General features: G+C 43.2%; 2 protein-coding genes across 3 annotated transcripts in view; both read left to right on the top strand.

Annotated features, from left to right (window-relative positions):
* The first annotated feature begins 4,029 nt into the window (after positions 1 to 4,029).
* On the top strand, positions 4,030 to 6,936 carry LOC115128905 (putative Kunitz-type serine protease inhibitor). The gene is made up of 6 exons (XM_029659047.2): positions 4,030 to 4,211; positions 5,214 to 5,423; positions 5,789 to 5,953; positions 6,338 to 6,406; positions 6,577 to 6,655; positions 6,793 to 6,936. Exons 1-6 carry the CDS (start codon positions 4,040 to 4,042, stop codon positions 6,848 to 6,850), a joined length of 753 nt encoding a protein of 250 aa, XP_029514907.2. The 5' UTR covers positions 4,030 to 4,039; the 3' UTR covers positions 6,851 to 6,936.
* Positions 6,937 to 13,527: 6,591 nt separating this feature from the next.
* LOC115123355 (myosin-IIIb-like) overlaps positions 13,528 to 17,102 on the top strand; it is a 53,474-nt gene continuing 49,899 nt past the window's right edge. For both annotated transcript variants that reach the window (XR_003862596.2, XM_029652694.2), the window contains exons 1-3: positions 13,528 to 13,876; positions 14,844 to 14,909; positions 15,161 to 15,291. Coding sequence is in view for 1 of the 2 variants with exons in the window: in XM_029652694.2 (XP_029508554.1) it covers positions 13,775 to 13,876; positions 14,844 to 14,909; positions 15,161 to 15,291 (299 nt within the window). In the remaining variant the exon portion in view is untranslated. The remainder of the gene's footprint in view (positions 13,877 to 14,843; positions 14,910 to 15,160; positions 15,292 to 17,102) is intronic.

Consider the following 17,102-nt stretch of genomic DNA (forward strand, 5'->3'; position numbering starts at 1 on the left):
CTCTGGGTTCTTCATAGAAAAAAAAGCCATGGAACATTAACTTTCTGTCGTGCCATGCACAATCTTAACAGATAAAAGTTCAGCTCAGTTGTCAGAGCAGAATCTCTCTGACACATATGAGCAGTCTCTTAAAGTTCTTGTGTTCCTTCCTTATAATCCTTTTGTAGGTTCCAGTAGGCTTGTAGACACCGCTGTTTGCAGCTCTCTCTCATCAACTTCCCTGTGAAAACCACAAAAGAAGCAGGTTGAGAAACTGAACTAAGTGATACAGCACCTACACAGCACAATACATTTCACTACCAGTATGGTTGTAAAGATGGATTTTATCCCAGTAGATTTTATTATGATTATATTTGTTTATGCTCAGAATGACTCATTCAAGTCAGAAAAGTGAGCTTACCTATGTATGTATGTTCATCAGTGTGAACTGTGGGCCTGCATCTGGCTGGTGAGAAGTTGAATATCAGGTTCCATTCTAGTTACAGCCAGTCTCAAGCACTGATGCAAATGTTCATCTGTCAATCTTGATCTCATCGGGGTTTTCAGCAGTTTCATGCGAGAAAAGGTTTTCTCGCAGATATACTTGCTGCCAAAAACTGTGGACATTTTCATTGCGTGTTTTTTGATGTTTGGATATGTGTCGTTTGGGAGGGCGGCATAGAAGTCAATGAGACTGTTGGGCTTGAATGCGTCTTTCAGAACATCACAGTTCTGTAACTCAGCCAACTCAAACTGATATGAAGGCTGGGCTTCATCAATGTCGGCAACAAAGGGGTTCTGAAAAAGACGGATTTCTTTTGCATGAACATGTAGTTCACTGAATCGCACACCGAACTCCGCCTTCAGCATTTCCAGTGCTTCCATGCACTTTTCAGCTGGGAACGGGACCGCTGGGTTCTCTGTCGACAGGTTTTGGGTAGCAGGAAGATGGACGAAGTTGCGCTTTTTCACTTGTTCCAAAAGCAGCGCTAATTTCACCTCAAATGCTTTTATGTGTGAATACATGTCGCAAATTAGTTTCCCCTCGCCTTGTAGCTGCAAGTTAAGGCTGTTAAGTATTTCTGTCACGTCTGTTAAAAATGCGAGGTGCCATTTCCATTCTGGGTCGATCAGCTCTGGGACCGTTTTGTCTTTTAAATGAAGAAATGCGTTAATGACAGGAATTCTTGGAACTGCCTGTGTTTAAGTCCCTTTGCTCTGATGAAGTTTATGCACGACACCACAACCTTCATTACAGAATCCCACTTCAACACTTTGCAGCACAGTGCTTGCTGGTGAATTAGGCAGTGGACTCGTAGCAGGGCGGTGAGACCCCTTTTTTCCAACTCCCGGTTCATGCGTCCTATTAGACCGCGAGTTTCGCCCACCATGCTAGGAGCCCCGTCAGTCGTGATGCTAGCTAGCTTTGACCAGTCCAGGTCCAACTTCTCCATGGTTTGGCACACTTTGTCAAAAATATCCTCTCCCGTTGTAGTCCCTTTGAGACTTTGGAGGGCTGCCAGCTCCTAGCATATCTCAAAGTTTGCGAACGGATGCCTGGTTCAGCTGAGCTTGGCGTACAAATGTATTCTGCTGAGATAGTAGTCCACTTTTTAGCTTTGAGAGTTTGTCTGCTCGTATTTGGCCTTGCAAGCTATCGTACTTGTCTTTGTGACGGGATTCATAGTGTCGGCGAAGATTGTATTCTTTGAATACCGCCACCGTCTCTTGACAGATGAGACAAACAGCCTTTTCTTTGCATTGAACAAAAAAAAATCGTTTGTCCACTGCAGGTTAAATACCCTGCATTCTGAATCAATTTTTCTCTTACCTAACCTTTTCGCCATTATTCCGTTCTCTCTTTGACAGGGCCGGGCCTAGGATTTTTTTTCTGGAGGCCAAATAGGAAAAAAATTCGATAGCGTCTCTGGTATTGTTCAGAGGGCCGGGCCAAATGTGCTGACGGGCCGTATCCGGCCCGCGGGCCGTAGTTTGGTGACCACTAGACTCTAGTGGCTTCCTTTCCTAGTGTTCTGTGCTTCATCTGCAGTAATCTGAAAACAAACAAAGAGTTAGAGATAGCAGTACGGGGGATTTCAGAAATGTGACATTTATTACCTTTCAGGATCTTTTATATCAGTGCAGACGAGGGGAAGCAGACAAACAGGAATCTCCTTTAGACTATTGAGACTAAGTATAGCATTGTTCAGCAATCTTATGCATTTCCTAAAATTATATAATAAGTAAACATAATAGCCTATTTATTGGCCCAATAAACCATTTGGATGGAGGAAACCAGGTTTAGCTTTCTGATTGGTGTGTCTGTGCAATTTCCTCTTTGCTTCTGCATATCAGACTTGGCTGTTCATATTATGCTGATTCATTTTGGAAGACCCTATGAAATAGGAAGTAGATATGTCAGATATTATGTGATATATTATGTTTTTGTATCGCGAGAAGGAAAAATAGAAAAGTATATTGTTTACTCACAGATGGGTTTTTGTTGAGTTGGTGCCACATCCCAAATGTATGATTAATAATATTTATTTGGCTGTGGCTATAAATAAATCTACTTCAAATCCATTCTTATGTAATAGCATAAGGTATTCTTATCCAATGAGTCAGGACCATGGATTAAATTGAGAATTTGGAGGAGCCTGATTTAGAGGAGTTAAGGTAAGGGTTGATCCAAGGTTGAACAAAAGGATAGGGTTATGCCAATATTAGGGTTAGGGTTGTAGATGAGGCTAGAATAAGGTTTGTACCGGGATGTGGATATGAAGCTTGGGTTAGGGTTGTGGTTGAGGGTTAGGGTTGAATCAGGATGTGGATATGAAGCTAGGGTTAGGGTTGTGGTTGAGGGTTAGGGTTGAATCAGGATGTGGATATGAAGCTAGGGTTAGGGTTGTGGTTGAGGCCAGGGGCGGTCCTGGACATAAGTGACATAGACGGTCGCCTAGGGCCCCCGGCCACCAGTGGACCCAACCACCCAAAAATAAATAATAATGTAAGAACTCAGTCAGGATCTCAACTTACTGTTGAGTGTTAGAATAGAATGCACAAGGTGCTATTTCAACATTTGGTTGTACATTCGTAGTTTTCCTCTTGTGTTTTTAGATTGGTAAAGTGGTCTACCCAGCTATCTAAACTTATAGAAATCATGGTCAAATTACTGCCTGGGCACGAAGGGCACGTGCCCAGGGGCCCTGACCTCGAAGGTACCCCCATTGATTTGGTTAGTCACTCAGATATCATATTAACATGGCATAAGTCATGGCAAAACGTGTAGAATTTCAGGATATTTGCTAAAAAATGGCAAAAATGTTTCTCCATCTCATGTCAAAATGTGTAGAATTTCAGGAAATAATCTGTAAAACTGCGAATGTTTCTCTCCGCACCATAGCAAAACGTCATGAAATTAGAAGAAAAATGTAGAAATGTTCTCTACGCCCCATGGCAAAATGTGTAGAATTACAGGAAATTATTATTTATTGATTTATTCTTGCCATCTAGAGGTGGGCCACTAAAATGTTTTGCCAAATCTCAACTAGGGCCCCCAAAAGGCTAGGGCTGACCCTGGTTTAGTCTAGGGTTAGGGTTGTGGCTGAGGTTTAGGGTTGCACCAGGAGGTGGACATGAAGCTAAGTTTAGGGTTATGGCTAGGGTTACTGCTGTAAGTAAAATGTATTCCATTCTAGGGTTAGGATTAGTACTTTAATACTTTAATCCTTCTTCTACTCTTTGAACCAAGGTGCAGTAGCTCAGCTCTGGGTATCTCTGCTCTGGGTAGCTCCACTCAATGTAACGGACGTTTCTTTGAAGATAAAAGAAAGGTTACCATAAGGTCTTGTAGTTGGGGATATGTTTGCATTATTTATTAATTTATGTGTGTGAAATGCTTGATTACTCAACTACAATAAAAACATGAACACTGAAAAAGTTTGGCAAGATACTGCCAGTCATTTACCTATTTTATGACTGAAACCATGGGATCTGTGACCGAATGAGAGAGAAAGACACTCCTAGGTCATAAAAACCTAAGTATTGATAAGGGCTACAAATGACATTACATACCTGTGGACAGAAGCTTATAGAACAGGATTTGAAAAGAAATCAACATCTTTCTGTTGGGGGTAATTTACGGTCTTGGCCTACCAGCGACAAAATTATGGCAAATCCACTGTTGAATATCTTTTTCCTAGGAGTTATGCTTCCTATAGCTTTGTCCATTGGTGAGTATATTCTATATTTCTTTACATTTCTGCATTCTCTCAATGAACCCTTCTTTGCTTTATCACCTTGCTCTAACTACAGCATGTGTGCTACTGTAAGAAGTACCTGCACTCCTACTTTGTCATAATTCCTTTATGCCAGTTATATCAAAGCAAAATCAAGTAAGGCCAACATAGTTACAAAATCTAGTAGTGGAAATAATGTTTTTTTTTCCCCTCAGAAATGAATGACTGATGATATCATGTATTCCATCCCATCTTACATGTAAGGCTGGGTTTACATTGTGAATGGGGTCGTTTCGCAATATTATTCAGATGCATATTGACATTTTTTTGAGGTGTGTCGGAAATAAAGAAGAAAACACACAACTGAGATGGTTCAAACTAGATTGAGAATGCACTTGCAAATCATAAATCCACACTGTTTTTACTGTTAAAGAACTCAGTCCAAACTGTCAAGAGAACATGGGCTGTCACTAGTCAGTTACTTCTTCGGCGTTGGGGAATTTACTCTGAAAATATAGTTTCAATTGTTAACAATTACTTCAAGCGATACTAAAGCTACCATTAAGAAAAACATAGCTTATTTAACTAAAGTGACTTAGAAAAAGTAGTTCTACATCCAAACTACTTTGTGAAAAATTATATCTAAATCTGAAATGTCATAGACTACAAATTGCAAGAAAAGATCACTCTGAAGTCAGATGTTAACAGAATGTGCAATTTAGACTATTAAAAACAAAAAGTGAGAATTAGGCACACAAAAAGTGATTAAAGTGAGAATTAGGCATTGCATACTTCACACATATTTTATTTTTGCTAAAAAATATGTGTAGTTCCAGTAATTAGCTACACCACTACATGGCAAAAAAAGTAATTAACTACTGAAAATTGCAACTTGAATTTAGTTAAACTACCACCAAGCTACTGCAAAATGTAATTAAATTACTAGTTGAACTAAATGTAGCTCACTACTCCCCAACGCTGATCTTCTTCTCTCAGAACCGTTTTGCAGTAGGAAGATGGACGAGGGAAAGCCAGCGGAGGGAAAGGAAGATCTCACTAAACTGCAGTATTACTACCATGAGGGGGCAGGCATCTGCTTTCCTTTCATCTACAAAGGACTGGAAGGGAATGAGAACCGCTTCAACACAGACAGGACGTGCATGGAGGCCTGCTCTGCCAAGTTTGACGAGCTCTACCCAGCTGCAGGTAGGCTGCTACAGAGAGTGGGGAGAGAGAGTGTCTGCTGTATGGTGGCCATTTTTTTAGGTGTAGATTCAAAGAGGACTAACAAACAGGAAGTCTATATGACAGATACAAACTGTACAGTGTTGCATTGGTGTATCGGATTTTATAATAATGGTTAGTGATTGATGAACTCATAATGGACAAGATATTGTCCAAACCATATAATAAGCAAATAGACATAGCATACACAGCAATTCTATAATCAGATGATTATGCTACGCTACTCTCTCAAAATGATCCATCCATTTAAGGAAGAATTGTTGAGCTATTCATAGAAGTTCATCAAACCCATAATTTCCTCTCATATGTTCTCTCTGCTCTCTCAGGTGCAGTGTGTGACCTTCGATTAGACCATGGCAGTTGCTTTGCCATGTTGTTGATGTACTACTACAACGCAGCAGAGGGAACCTGCCGTATCTTCCACTACGGGGGCTGTCAGGGCAATGGCAACCGTTTCGAGACCAGAGAGCACTGTCAACAGACATGCATGGGTCAGTTCCCTGTCTATTTTTGTGATACCACTATTTATTTTCTCTCCCTCTACATCTGAGGTAATGATAATATGCACCCAAAGATAACAACACCCCATTTTCAATATAAAGAACATACATATTTCTCTTTCTCTCTACTGCTATATGTAAATGCATGTTTATGTATGAAATGTGTATGAAAATAGTCTGTAGACACTAAAGGGCATTTTAGACATTGAGGTGCATTTCCTCCTTACACTGCACAACAGACACTCAGTTGACTTCCACTGTCTTGACAGTTTTTCTTTAGTCCACTAGAGGTCCTTCCTCCACCACTTCATTACAACTGCAGTATATTACTGATGCTTGTTCATCCTGTTCATGTGAGCTGTTCTTCTTCTGCAGCCAAAGGAGCCAGGGGTGGTGCTGCTGCAGAGCCAGGAGCTAACCCAGATGAGAGTTCCACTAATGCAGGTACATCAATACCTCTTGTGCCATTTTTGTAGAGTTGATTATCTAGAGTTTGAGATCATGTTGACCCTAACAAATTAGGTAGTATCTTGATGATTATCTTGGTAATGGACCTATATTGTCATTATGAAAGATTTATTTTTAACTGTCTGTTGTGTTTTCCCTTTTCTCAGGACTGATCGTGGGTATTTTAGGAGGAGTTGTGTTCACCGTGCTAGTGATCTCTGCTATTGTTCTCTTTGTTGTCCAAAGGTAGTAGGTATTCTTACAAAGTCAATACAGTAACCTTTTTTTAAGGAAAGGGATGAGAACAATATTTAAATGTCAATTTAATATCAATAAGTGTGTTACATTCTGACATCTTATAACATTCTTTTTCAAATTCACAGGAAAGGGACATCAAGCAAAGATGGGAGAGAGCAGGAACTTCCTATTGAGATGTCCTAGAGATGTATTACCCATTTACATTCCTAACATTTGTTAGGAATTAAAATGTTGTACTCCATTTAGGTTGAATAAAAAAGGAAAATGTATGCCATGCTTTATCTATATATTTTTAGTTTTTTTTACTGTGGAATGTTTTTGACATTGGATAGACATGGCTAGACACTATCCCCCGTTAATTTGCTGTTGACATAGTTAGTACAGTAGGTAATGAACATTAACCAACCTGTAAATAATACAAAACTGCAGGTTGAATGTTGTAACAGGACTGATCTGATCAACTCTGATCTGATCAAAAGCATTGATCAACTCTCAAACTGGCCTCAGACTTATATACTGTATATGTATATACTATCGGTCCAAAGTTTTAGAACACCTACTCATTCAAGGGTTTTTCTTTATTTTCACTATTTTCTACATTGCAGAATAATAGTAAATACATCAAAACTATGAAATAACATATTGTAGTAACCAAAAAATTGTTAAACAAATCAAAATATATTTTACATTTGAGATTCTTCAAAATAGCCACCCTTTGCCTTGATGACAGCTTTGCACACTCTTGTCATTCTCTCAACCAGCTTCACCTGGAATGCTTTTCCAACAGTCTTGAAGGAGTTCCTACATATGTTGAGCACTTGTTGACTGCTTTTCCTTTGCTCTGTGATCCAACTCGTCCCAAGCCATCTCAATTGGGTTGAGGTTGGGTGATTGTGGAGGCCAGGTCATCTGATGCAGCACTCCATCACTCTCCTTCTTTGTCAAATAGCCCTTACAAAGCCTGGAGGTGTGTTTTGGCAGGGCGACCGGGAGCATTCAACCAGGTAAGGTTGGGCAGGCTCGGTGCTCAAGAGCTCCAGTGCGCCTGCACGGTCCGGTCTATCCAGTGCATCAGCCCTCCGGTGGCAGCCCCCCGCACCAGGCTTCCTGTGCGTGTCCAGAGCCCAGTACTCCCTGTTCCTCCTCCCCGCACTCGCCCTGAGGTGCGTGTCCTCGGCCAAGTACGGCACCACGCACCAGGCATACAGTGTGCGTCACCTATCCAGAGCTGCTAGAGTCTCCCGCCTGTCCAGAGCTGCTAGAGTTTCCCGCCTGTCCAGAGCTGCTAGAGTCTCCCGCCTGTCCAGAGCTGCTAGAGTCTCCCGCCTGTCCAGAGCTGCTAGAGTCTCCCGCCTGTCCAGAGTTACTAGAGTCTCCCGCCTGTCCAGAGCTACTAGAGTCTCCCGCCTGTCCTGAGCTGCAAGGAGCCGCCAGAGCCCCCAGTCTGCCAGTCAGTCAGGATCCGCCATTCAGTCAGGATCCGCCAGAGCCGCCATTCAGCCAGGATCCACCAGAGCCGCCATTCAGCCAGGATCCGCCAGAGCCGCCATTCAGCCAGCATCCGCCAGAGCCGCCATTCAGGATCCAGGATCCGAGCCGCCAGTCAGCCAGGATCCGCCAGAGCCGCCATTCAGCCAGGATCTGCCAGAGTCGTCAGCCAGTCAGCCAGCCAGAGCCCCTTCAGTCCTGAGCCCCTCAGCATCCCCTCAGCCCCCTCAGTCATGCCCCTCCCGGTGCCCCTCAGTCCAGTGGGGCCATTTAGTAGGGTTGCCAATACTAGGTCGGTGGCGAGGGTCGCCGTTCCTAGGATGCCACAAAAGCGGACTAAGACTATGGTGGAGTGGGGTCCACGTCCCGCACTAGAGCCGCCACCGTGGACAGACGCCCACCCAGACCATACCCTATGGGTTTAGGTTTGCGGCCGGGAGTCCGCACCTTTGGGGGGGGGGTACTGTCACGCCCTGGCCTTAGTTATCTTTGTTTTCTTTATTATTTTGGTTAGGTCAGGGTGTGACATGGGGGATTTATGTGTTTTGTCTTGTCTAGGGGTTTGTATGTTTATGGGGCTGTTTCCTGTCTAGGTCAATTGTAAATTGTATGTCTATGGTTGCCTAGACCCAAACTGTTACAGACCTATATCCATCCTGCCCTGCCTATCTAAGGTCTTCGAAAGCCAAGTCAACAAACAGGTCACTGACCATCTCGAATCCCACCGTACCTTCTCTGCTGTGCAATCTGGTTTCCGAGCCGGTCATGGGTGCACCTGAAGAGGGGGATGACTGAGGCAGCAGGGTTTAACAGGGTTCATTGCCTGTATCCGCTACGGATCCGCAGTCAAACGACCACCCCTCATCACTGTCAACGGTCCCTAAAACACTTCTGTGAGCAGGCCTTTCTAATCGACCTGGCCCGGGTATCCTGGAAGGATATTGACCTCATCCTGTCAGTTGAGGATGCCTGTTCATTCTTTAAAAGTAACTTCCTCACCATTTTAGATAAGCATGCTCCGTTCAAAAAATGTAGAACTAAGAACAGATATAGCCCTTGGTTCACTCCAGACCTGACTGCCCTCGACCAGCAGAAAAACATCCTGTGGCGGACTGCAATAGCATCGAATAGTCCCCGCGATATGCAACTGTTCAGGGAAGTCAGGAACCAATACATGCAGTCAGTCAGGAAAGCATAGGCCAGCTTCTTCAGGCAGAAATTTTCATCCTGTAGCTCCAGCTCCAAAAAGTTATGGGACACTGTAAAGTCCATGGACAACAAGAGCACCTCCTCCCAGCTGCCCACTGCACTGAGGTTAGGTAACACGGTCACCACCGATAAATCCATGATTATCGAAAACTTCAACAAGCATTTCTCAACGGCTGGCCATGCCTTCCTCCTGGCTACTCCAACCTCGGGCCAACAGCTCCGCTCCCCCCGCAGCTACTCGCCCAAGCCTCTCCAGGTTCTCCTTTAACCAAATCCAGATAGCAGATGTTCTGAAAGAGCTGCAAAACCTGGACCCGTACAAATCAGCTGGGCTTGACAATCTGGTCCCTCTATTTCTGAAACTATCCGCCGCCATTGTCGCAACCCCTATTACCAGCCTGTTCAACCTCTCTTTCATATCGTCTGAGATCCCCAAGGATTGGAAAGCTGCTGCAGTCATCCCCCTCTTCAAAGGGGGAGACACCCTGGGCCCAAACTGTTACAGACCTATATCCATCCTGCCCTGCATATCTAAGGTCTTCGAAAGCAAAGTCAACAAACAGGTCACTGACCATCTCGAATCCCACCGTACCTTCTCCGCTGTGCAATCTGGTTTCCGAGCCGGTCACGGGTGCACCTCAGCCACACTCAAGGTACTAAACGATATCATAACCGCCATCGATAAAAGACAGTACTGTGCAGCCGTCTTCATCGACCTTGCCAAGGCTTTCGACTCCATATTCAATCACCATATTCTTATCGGCAGACTCAGTAGCCTCGGTTTTCTAACGACTGCCTTGCCTGGTTCACCAACTACTTTGCAGACAGAGTTCAGTGTGTCAAATCGGAGGGCATGCTGTCCGGTCCTCTGGCATTTTCTATGGGGGTGCCACAGGGTTCAATTCTCGGGCCGACTCTTTTCTCTGTATATATCAATGATGTTGCTCTTGCTGCGGGCGATTCCCTGATCCACCTCTACGCAGACGACACCATTCTGTATACTTCCGGTACGTCCTTGGACACTGTGCTATCTAACCTCCAAACGAGCTTCAATGCCATACAACACTCCTTCCGTGGCCTCCAACTGCTCTTAAACGCTAGTAAAACCAAATGCATGCTTTTCAACCGTTTGCTGCCTGCACCCGCACGCCCGACTAGCATCACCACCCTGGATGGTTCCGACCTAGAATATGTGTACATCTATAAGTACCTAGGTGTCTGGTTAGACTGTAAACTCTCCTTCCAGACTCATATCAAACATCTCCAATCTAAAATCAAATCTAGAGTCGGCTTTCTATTCCGCAACAAGCCTCCTTCACTCACGCTGTCAAACTTACCCTAGTAAAACTGACTATCCTACCGATCCTCGACTTCGGCAATGTCATCTACAAAATAGCTTCCAATACTCTACTCAGCAAACTGGATGCAGTTTATCACAGTGCCATCCGTTTTGTTACTAAAGCACCTTATACCACCCACCACTGCGACCTGTATGCTCTAGTCGGCTGGCCCTCGCTACATATTCGTCGCCAGACCCACTGGCTCCAGGTCATCTACAAGTCCATGCTAGATAAAGCTCTGCCTTATCTCAGTTCACTGGTCACGATGGCAACACCCACCCGTAGCACGCGCTCCAGCAGGTGTATCTCACTGATCATCCCTAAAGCCAACACCTCATTTGGCCGCCTTTCGTTCCAGTTTTCTGCTGCCTGTGACTGGAACGAATTGCAAAAATCGCTGAAGTTGGAGACTTTTATCTCCCTCACCAACTTCAAACATCTGCTATCTGAGCATCTAACCGATCGCTGCAGCTGTACATAGTCTATCGGTAAATAGCCCACCCAATTTTACCTAACTCATCCCCATACTGTTTATATTTATTTACTTTTCTGCTCTTTTGCACACCAATATCTCTACCTGTACATGACCATCTGATCATTTATCACTCCAGTGTTAATCTGCAAAATTGTAATTATTCGCCTACCTCCTCATGCCTTTTGCACACAATGTATATAGACTCCCCTTTTTTTCTACTGTGTTATTGACTTGTTAATTGTTTACTCCATGTGTAACTCTGTGTTGTCTGTTCACACTGCTATGCTTTATCTTGGCCAGGTCGCAGTTGCAAATGAGAATTTGTTGTCAACTAGCCTACCTGGTTAAATAAAGGTGAAATGAAAATAAAAAAATAAAAGAGGCAGCTGTCTATCGTTGTCTCTGATTGGGAACCATATTTAGGCAGTCATATTCTTTGGGTATTTTGTGGGTGATTGTTTCCTGTGTCAGTGTTTGTGCCACACGGGACTGTTTCGTTGCCAGTTCACTTTATTATTTTGTAATTGTCTTCATGTTTAGTTTGTCTTAATAAAAACCATGTACACCTACCACGCTGCGTATTGGTCCGATCCTTGTTTCACCTCTTCTGAGGAAGAGGAGGAAATCTGCCGTGACAAGCTTTTGTGTATATCTGAAGCGGAAGGGGGTTAAAAGCCATGGTAAATTAAAATCACATCAAATCAAATTGTATTTGTCACATGCGTCAAATACAGCATAGACCTGAAAGTGAAATGCTTACTTACAAGCCCTCAACCAACAATGCAATTAAGACATCATGGGAAAATCAAAAGAAATCAGCCAAGACCTCCACAAGTCTGGTTCATCCTTGGGAGCAATTTCCAAACACCTGAAGGTACCACGTTCATGTGTACAAACAATAGTACGCAAGTATAAACACCATGGGACCACGCAGCCGTCATACCGCTCAGGAAGGAGACGCGTTCTGTCTCCTAGAGATGAGCGTACTTTGCTGCAAAAAATGCAAATAAATCACAGAACAACCGCAAAGGACCTTATGAAGATGCTGGAGGAAACAGGTACCAAATTATCTATATCCACAGTAAAATGAGTTCTATATCGACATAACCTGAAAGGCTGCTCAGCAAGGAAGAAGCCACTGCTCCTAAACCGCTATAAAAAAGCCAGACTATGGTTTGCAACTGCACACGGGGACAAAGATCGTACTTTTTGGAGAAATCTCCTCTGGTTTGATGAAACAAAAATGGAACTATTTGGCTATAATGACCATCATTATGTTAGGAGGAAAAAGGGGGAGGCTTGCAAGCCATCCCAACCGTGAAGCACGGGGGTGGCAGCATCATGTTGTGGGGTGCTTTGCTGCAGGAGGAACTGGTGCACTTCACAAAATAGATGGCATCATGAGGAGGAAAATGATGTGGATATATTGAAGCAACATCTCAAGACATCAGTCAGGAAGTTAAATCTTGGTCGTAAATGGGTCTTCCAAATGGACAATGACCCCAAGCATACTTCCAAAGTTGTGGCAAAATGACTTAAGGACAACACAGTCAAGGTACTGGAGTGGCTATCACAAAGCCCTGACCTTAATCCTATAGAACATTTGTGGGCAGACCTGAAATTCACCCAACTTATTGTGGGATGCTTGTGGAAGGGTACCTGAAATGTTTGACCCAAGTTAAACAATTTACCGGCAATGCTACCAAATACTAATTGAGTGTATGTAAACTTCTGACCCATTGGGAATGTGATGAAAGAAATAAAAGCTTAAATTCTCTCCTGTTATTCTGATGTTTCATATTCTTAAAATAAAGTGTTGATCCTAACTGTCCTAAGACGGAATTTTTACTAGGATTAAATGTCAGGAATTGTGAAAAACGGAGTTTAAATGTATTTGGCTAAGGTGCATGTAAACTTCCGACTTCAACTGTACATGGTTCATTGTGCCTCAGTCGATAATTTCACTGCTTTGCCCTTAGTAACGTGCACAGGATGGTAATTAGTATTTACAAAATGGAGATGACAGACATTTTAGTCATATGAGAGAATAGAGATTTTATATAATGTTATATAATGGTGTAAGCAGCTTTGGTCATACATGAATATCATCTGTAAACATTTAATCTGGAAAGATGTCCAGATATTCTAACATGTTATCTCTACTGCCTTGCAGTATGGTATCGCATATAAACTACATGACTGCATTTGAGTAAATCTCTAACCTCTAAAAATAAAGAAGTCACTTTTAATTCTGATGACTGACGCATGCCGAGCATGGGTGTGGAGAGGCAAGAGTTAACTTCTCCTCTCTAAGAAAGGGGAGGGGAGAGAGAACCCTTGCTTTGCAAGCCTTTTAAATTCACTACTCCCCTGGGAATAGAGTAAACTCAGCTCACATACGCTGTGTGCTCTGCTGTCACAGTGTTTACATTTATTTTAATTACGGCACAACCTTGTCGTTTTTAGTATAGGTTGGATTTAAACGCCAGAAAAACAAGGAAGTCAATTGTTGTTGTTTTTTATCAAGCTTCAGTATTGTCCAGTACATATAATATTGCACCCACGTTTTATTGAATAGATACGATTTTGAAAGAAATGGAGGTGCTCCTCCACGAGGATTTGGCAGCTTTGTCAGATTTGGATGAACAAAGTTTGTTGGAATCCCTGAGTCAACGGTTCAGACAAGATCGCATCTATGTAAGTAACTTTACAAGTTCAGATTTATGTGCATGTGACTGCTGTGAAAAATATACAAAATATCCTCGTAATGGGGGAACAAATTGTATCTGACCAATGATTAAATGCTAACACTGATACTGTTATGTTATTGTGATGAGACCATTACTGTGCTTCAGGTTATATCACTTTGACACTACAGTACAATCCCCCCCCCCCATGTTCTACCACGTCACCCATGTGTACACAGGACTCTGCACTCTGTAAAAATAATTGATGTATTTTAATCTGCAACAAATCCCAACCAATCAAATACCTCAACCCTCAACATACTGACAGAACAGCTAGATTATCTAAATCTGTTTCAATGTATTTTATTACTTGACACGGCAGTAAACTCAACAGTGTTGAAGGTTCGGGATCGATGAATAACACACATAGGCAGTCTAGTGGAGGCTGCTGAAGGGAGGCTACCTCGTAATAATGGCCGGGAATGGAGTAGATGGAATGGTATCAAACACACCATTCCAGAAATTATTATGAGCCGTCCTCCCCCCAGCAGCCTCCACTGATGCAGTATATCAACATGCCATTTTATTTCATGTCATTGTTGGCTGACAGAACAAAGAACTTTGTGCAGTGACACGAGTGGTGTTTGTTTGTCTTTGAATGTACAGCACACATTAATGACCCGCCAGCTGCATGTTCTTAATGTCGTAGTTCAGCCACGACTCTGTGAAACATAAAATAGATTAGGATATAAATGATTAGGATATAAATGGCCTGATTTCTTTGAAGGTGTTTCCATTTTTCAAGTAAGGAAAACCGGTTTACTCTGCTAATGTGTAAAGGAGGTTTCCTTAACAGCGGAGGCTAACAACCTGAACTGACTTCAGTTTGAAAGGGAAACACTTGAAAACCAGTTTAACCTTGTCATTGATGGTAAACTATTTCTCGCTCTCTGTCTTCCACTGCCTATCTCTACCAGACCTACATTGGGGACATCTTGGTGGCCATAAATCCATTTAAATACCTTCCTCTGTATGAGAAAGAGGTAAGTACTCCTACAAGACAAATAACCTTTCAGCTGTGCTGGCAGATTTAGTCCTAAAAGCTGCCCTAGCTGTCCAATGACTCCCTATGACCTGGAAAACATAGAAGTTCCACCTAGTCTTTTCAAAGCATTTTACACTTAAGCTTGTCTTATGGATTTAACCAACATAACTGACCAGTAATCTTTAGAAAAATCGACTAAACTGTTTGTAGACAGTGGCTTTAGAGATGTTCCTCCTTCTATCTGTTCAGGTATCAGAGAGCTATAAGTACCATGAGAAGACCAAGCTACCTCCTCACATATTTGCTGTGGCAGACAGGGCCTACCAGTCCATGCTGGGACGGTTGGCCACAGGACCCCGAAACCAATGCATTGTGATCAGGTGGGTCCATTAACAGTCTACAGTAGTACTTTACTGAGCCAAGCTGTACTGCACCAGCCTGTCACACATCCACTATAATAGTTGCTGGAAACATGTTATAAAGGATGATGTGAACCAAAAATATCCATGCCGGCACAGTTTAGTTTGGGTTGGCACGATTGTGTCTAAAAGATATATAAGGTTTCCTGAACACCACCCTAACAAATGGCAACAGACACCAGTGGCAGGTGTGTCTGCTTTGCTCAGGTCAGCGGTTATTTTTTCTCTCACATTGACATGCCACTCCCAGTACAGCAGCTGCTTAGCTGTGTTAGCCTGTGTTTGTTGTGCCTGCAGACCAGCAGGCCCATGCTTGAGTCATGTCAACATGACCTTGCTGCTCTACACTGTAGCAGTAAATAGGTCTTGTGTAGACTCCTGGTGAGAACACAGATTTCCTTGTCTGCCTCTGGTGACCTTCATCTAGTGTGAAATATGGAACCCTTTAATTGCAGAGGGAAGAAAAACATACTTCTGGCCATGTAGTGTATGTTGACACTTGCTCGTCGAACATCTCATTCCAAAATCATGGGCATTAATATGGACTCTTCTGGGAAGGATACCTAGTCAGTTGTACAACTGAATGCATTCAAATATCTTCCGCATTTAACCAACCCCTCTGAATCAGAGAGGTGCGGGGGGCTGCCTTAATCGACATACACATCAGGGGCAGAACGACAGATTGTTACATTATTGTATGCTGTCGCATTAATATTTCCCTTCACTGGAACTAAGGGGCCTATCCTGAACCATGAAAAAGAGCCCCCGACCAGTATTCCTCCTCCACCAAACTTTCCAGTTGGCACTATGCATTTGGGCAGGTATCGTATCGTTCTCCTGGCATCTGCCAAACCCAGATTGGTCTGTCGGACTACCAGATGGTGAAGCGTGATTCATCCCTCCAGAGAATGGGCTTCCACTGTTCCAGAGTCCAATGGTGGCGAGCTTTACACAACTCTAGCTGCCGCTTGGTGATCTTAGGCTTTTGTGCGGCTGCTCGGCCATGGAAACCCATTTCATGAAGATCCCGACAAACCGTTATTGTGCTGACGTTGCTTCCAGAGGCATTTTGGAACTCTGTAGTGCGTGTCGCAACCGAGGACAGAAGATTTTTACGAGCTGTACACTTCGGCACTCGGCAGTCCCGTTCTGTGAGCTTGTGTGGCCTACCACTTCACGGCTGAGCAGTTGTTGCTCCTAGAGATTTCCACATCACAATAGGGATGCAACGGTACAGTGGGCCCACGATTCGGTTTGTATCACGGTTTGTGGGCCACGGTAACGGTACAGTTTCGGTGTCTTTTTATATTTAAGAAAAAAATAAAAACATCACCCTTTAAACAATGAACTCTTTATTTTGCCTGTAGACAATTAAACTTTCCATTACGAAAAATGGCAGCACTAGGCCTGGTTTCTGTCTCTACTGTAGGTAATCAAGGGGAGAAAAACATTCAAATTAAAAGTGCTTCTTAGCTTTGACGACCTGACCTGTAGGTGCTTTGCCTTCTAAATAAACAGGGTACATACTTGTATAGGCAATATTAAATGTAAAAATAACAAAGTGCAACATTAAGTTGGTACCCTATATGAGGTATCTATTACTTTATGTTGAGGTTCTTCTGTAAAAAGATAAGCATGTCAACATTCTCTGAAGCAAGACGAGAACGACTGCACTGACAATGTCCCCTGCGGTGGAGAACTTTCACTTGCAACAGAGGTTCCCAGGACACTCAGGCAAGTCTTGCAACATGGGGAAACTTTGACTGGTTTGT

This window comes from Oncorhynchus nerka, linkage group LG4 (assembly GCF_034236695.1).
Source record: "Oncorhynchus nerka isolate Pitt River linkage group LG4, Oner_Uvic_2.0, whole genome shotgun sequence".
NCBI classification, from domain to species: domain Eukaryota; kingdom Metazoa; phylum Chordata; class Actinopteri; order Salmoniformes; family Salmonidae; genus Oncorhynchus; species Oncorhynchus nerka.

Bases quoted from the DNA above. Each gene is read 5' to 3' on its own strand.
- LOC115128905 (XM_029659047.2), top strand. From the start codon at position 4,040: ATGACATTACATACCTGTGGACAGAAGCTTATAGAACAGGATTTGAAA. The intron at 5,954-6,337 runs GTCAGTTCCCTG...CTTCTTCTGCAG, and splicing joins CTGTCAACAGACATGCATGG to CCAAAGGAGCCAGGGGTGGT. The intron at 6,656-6,792 runs GTAGTAGGTATT...TCAAATTCACAG, and splicing joins GTTCTCTTTGTTGTCCAAAG to GAAAGGGACATCAAGCAAAG.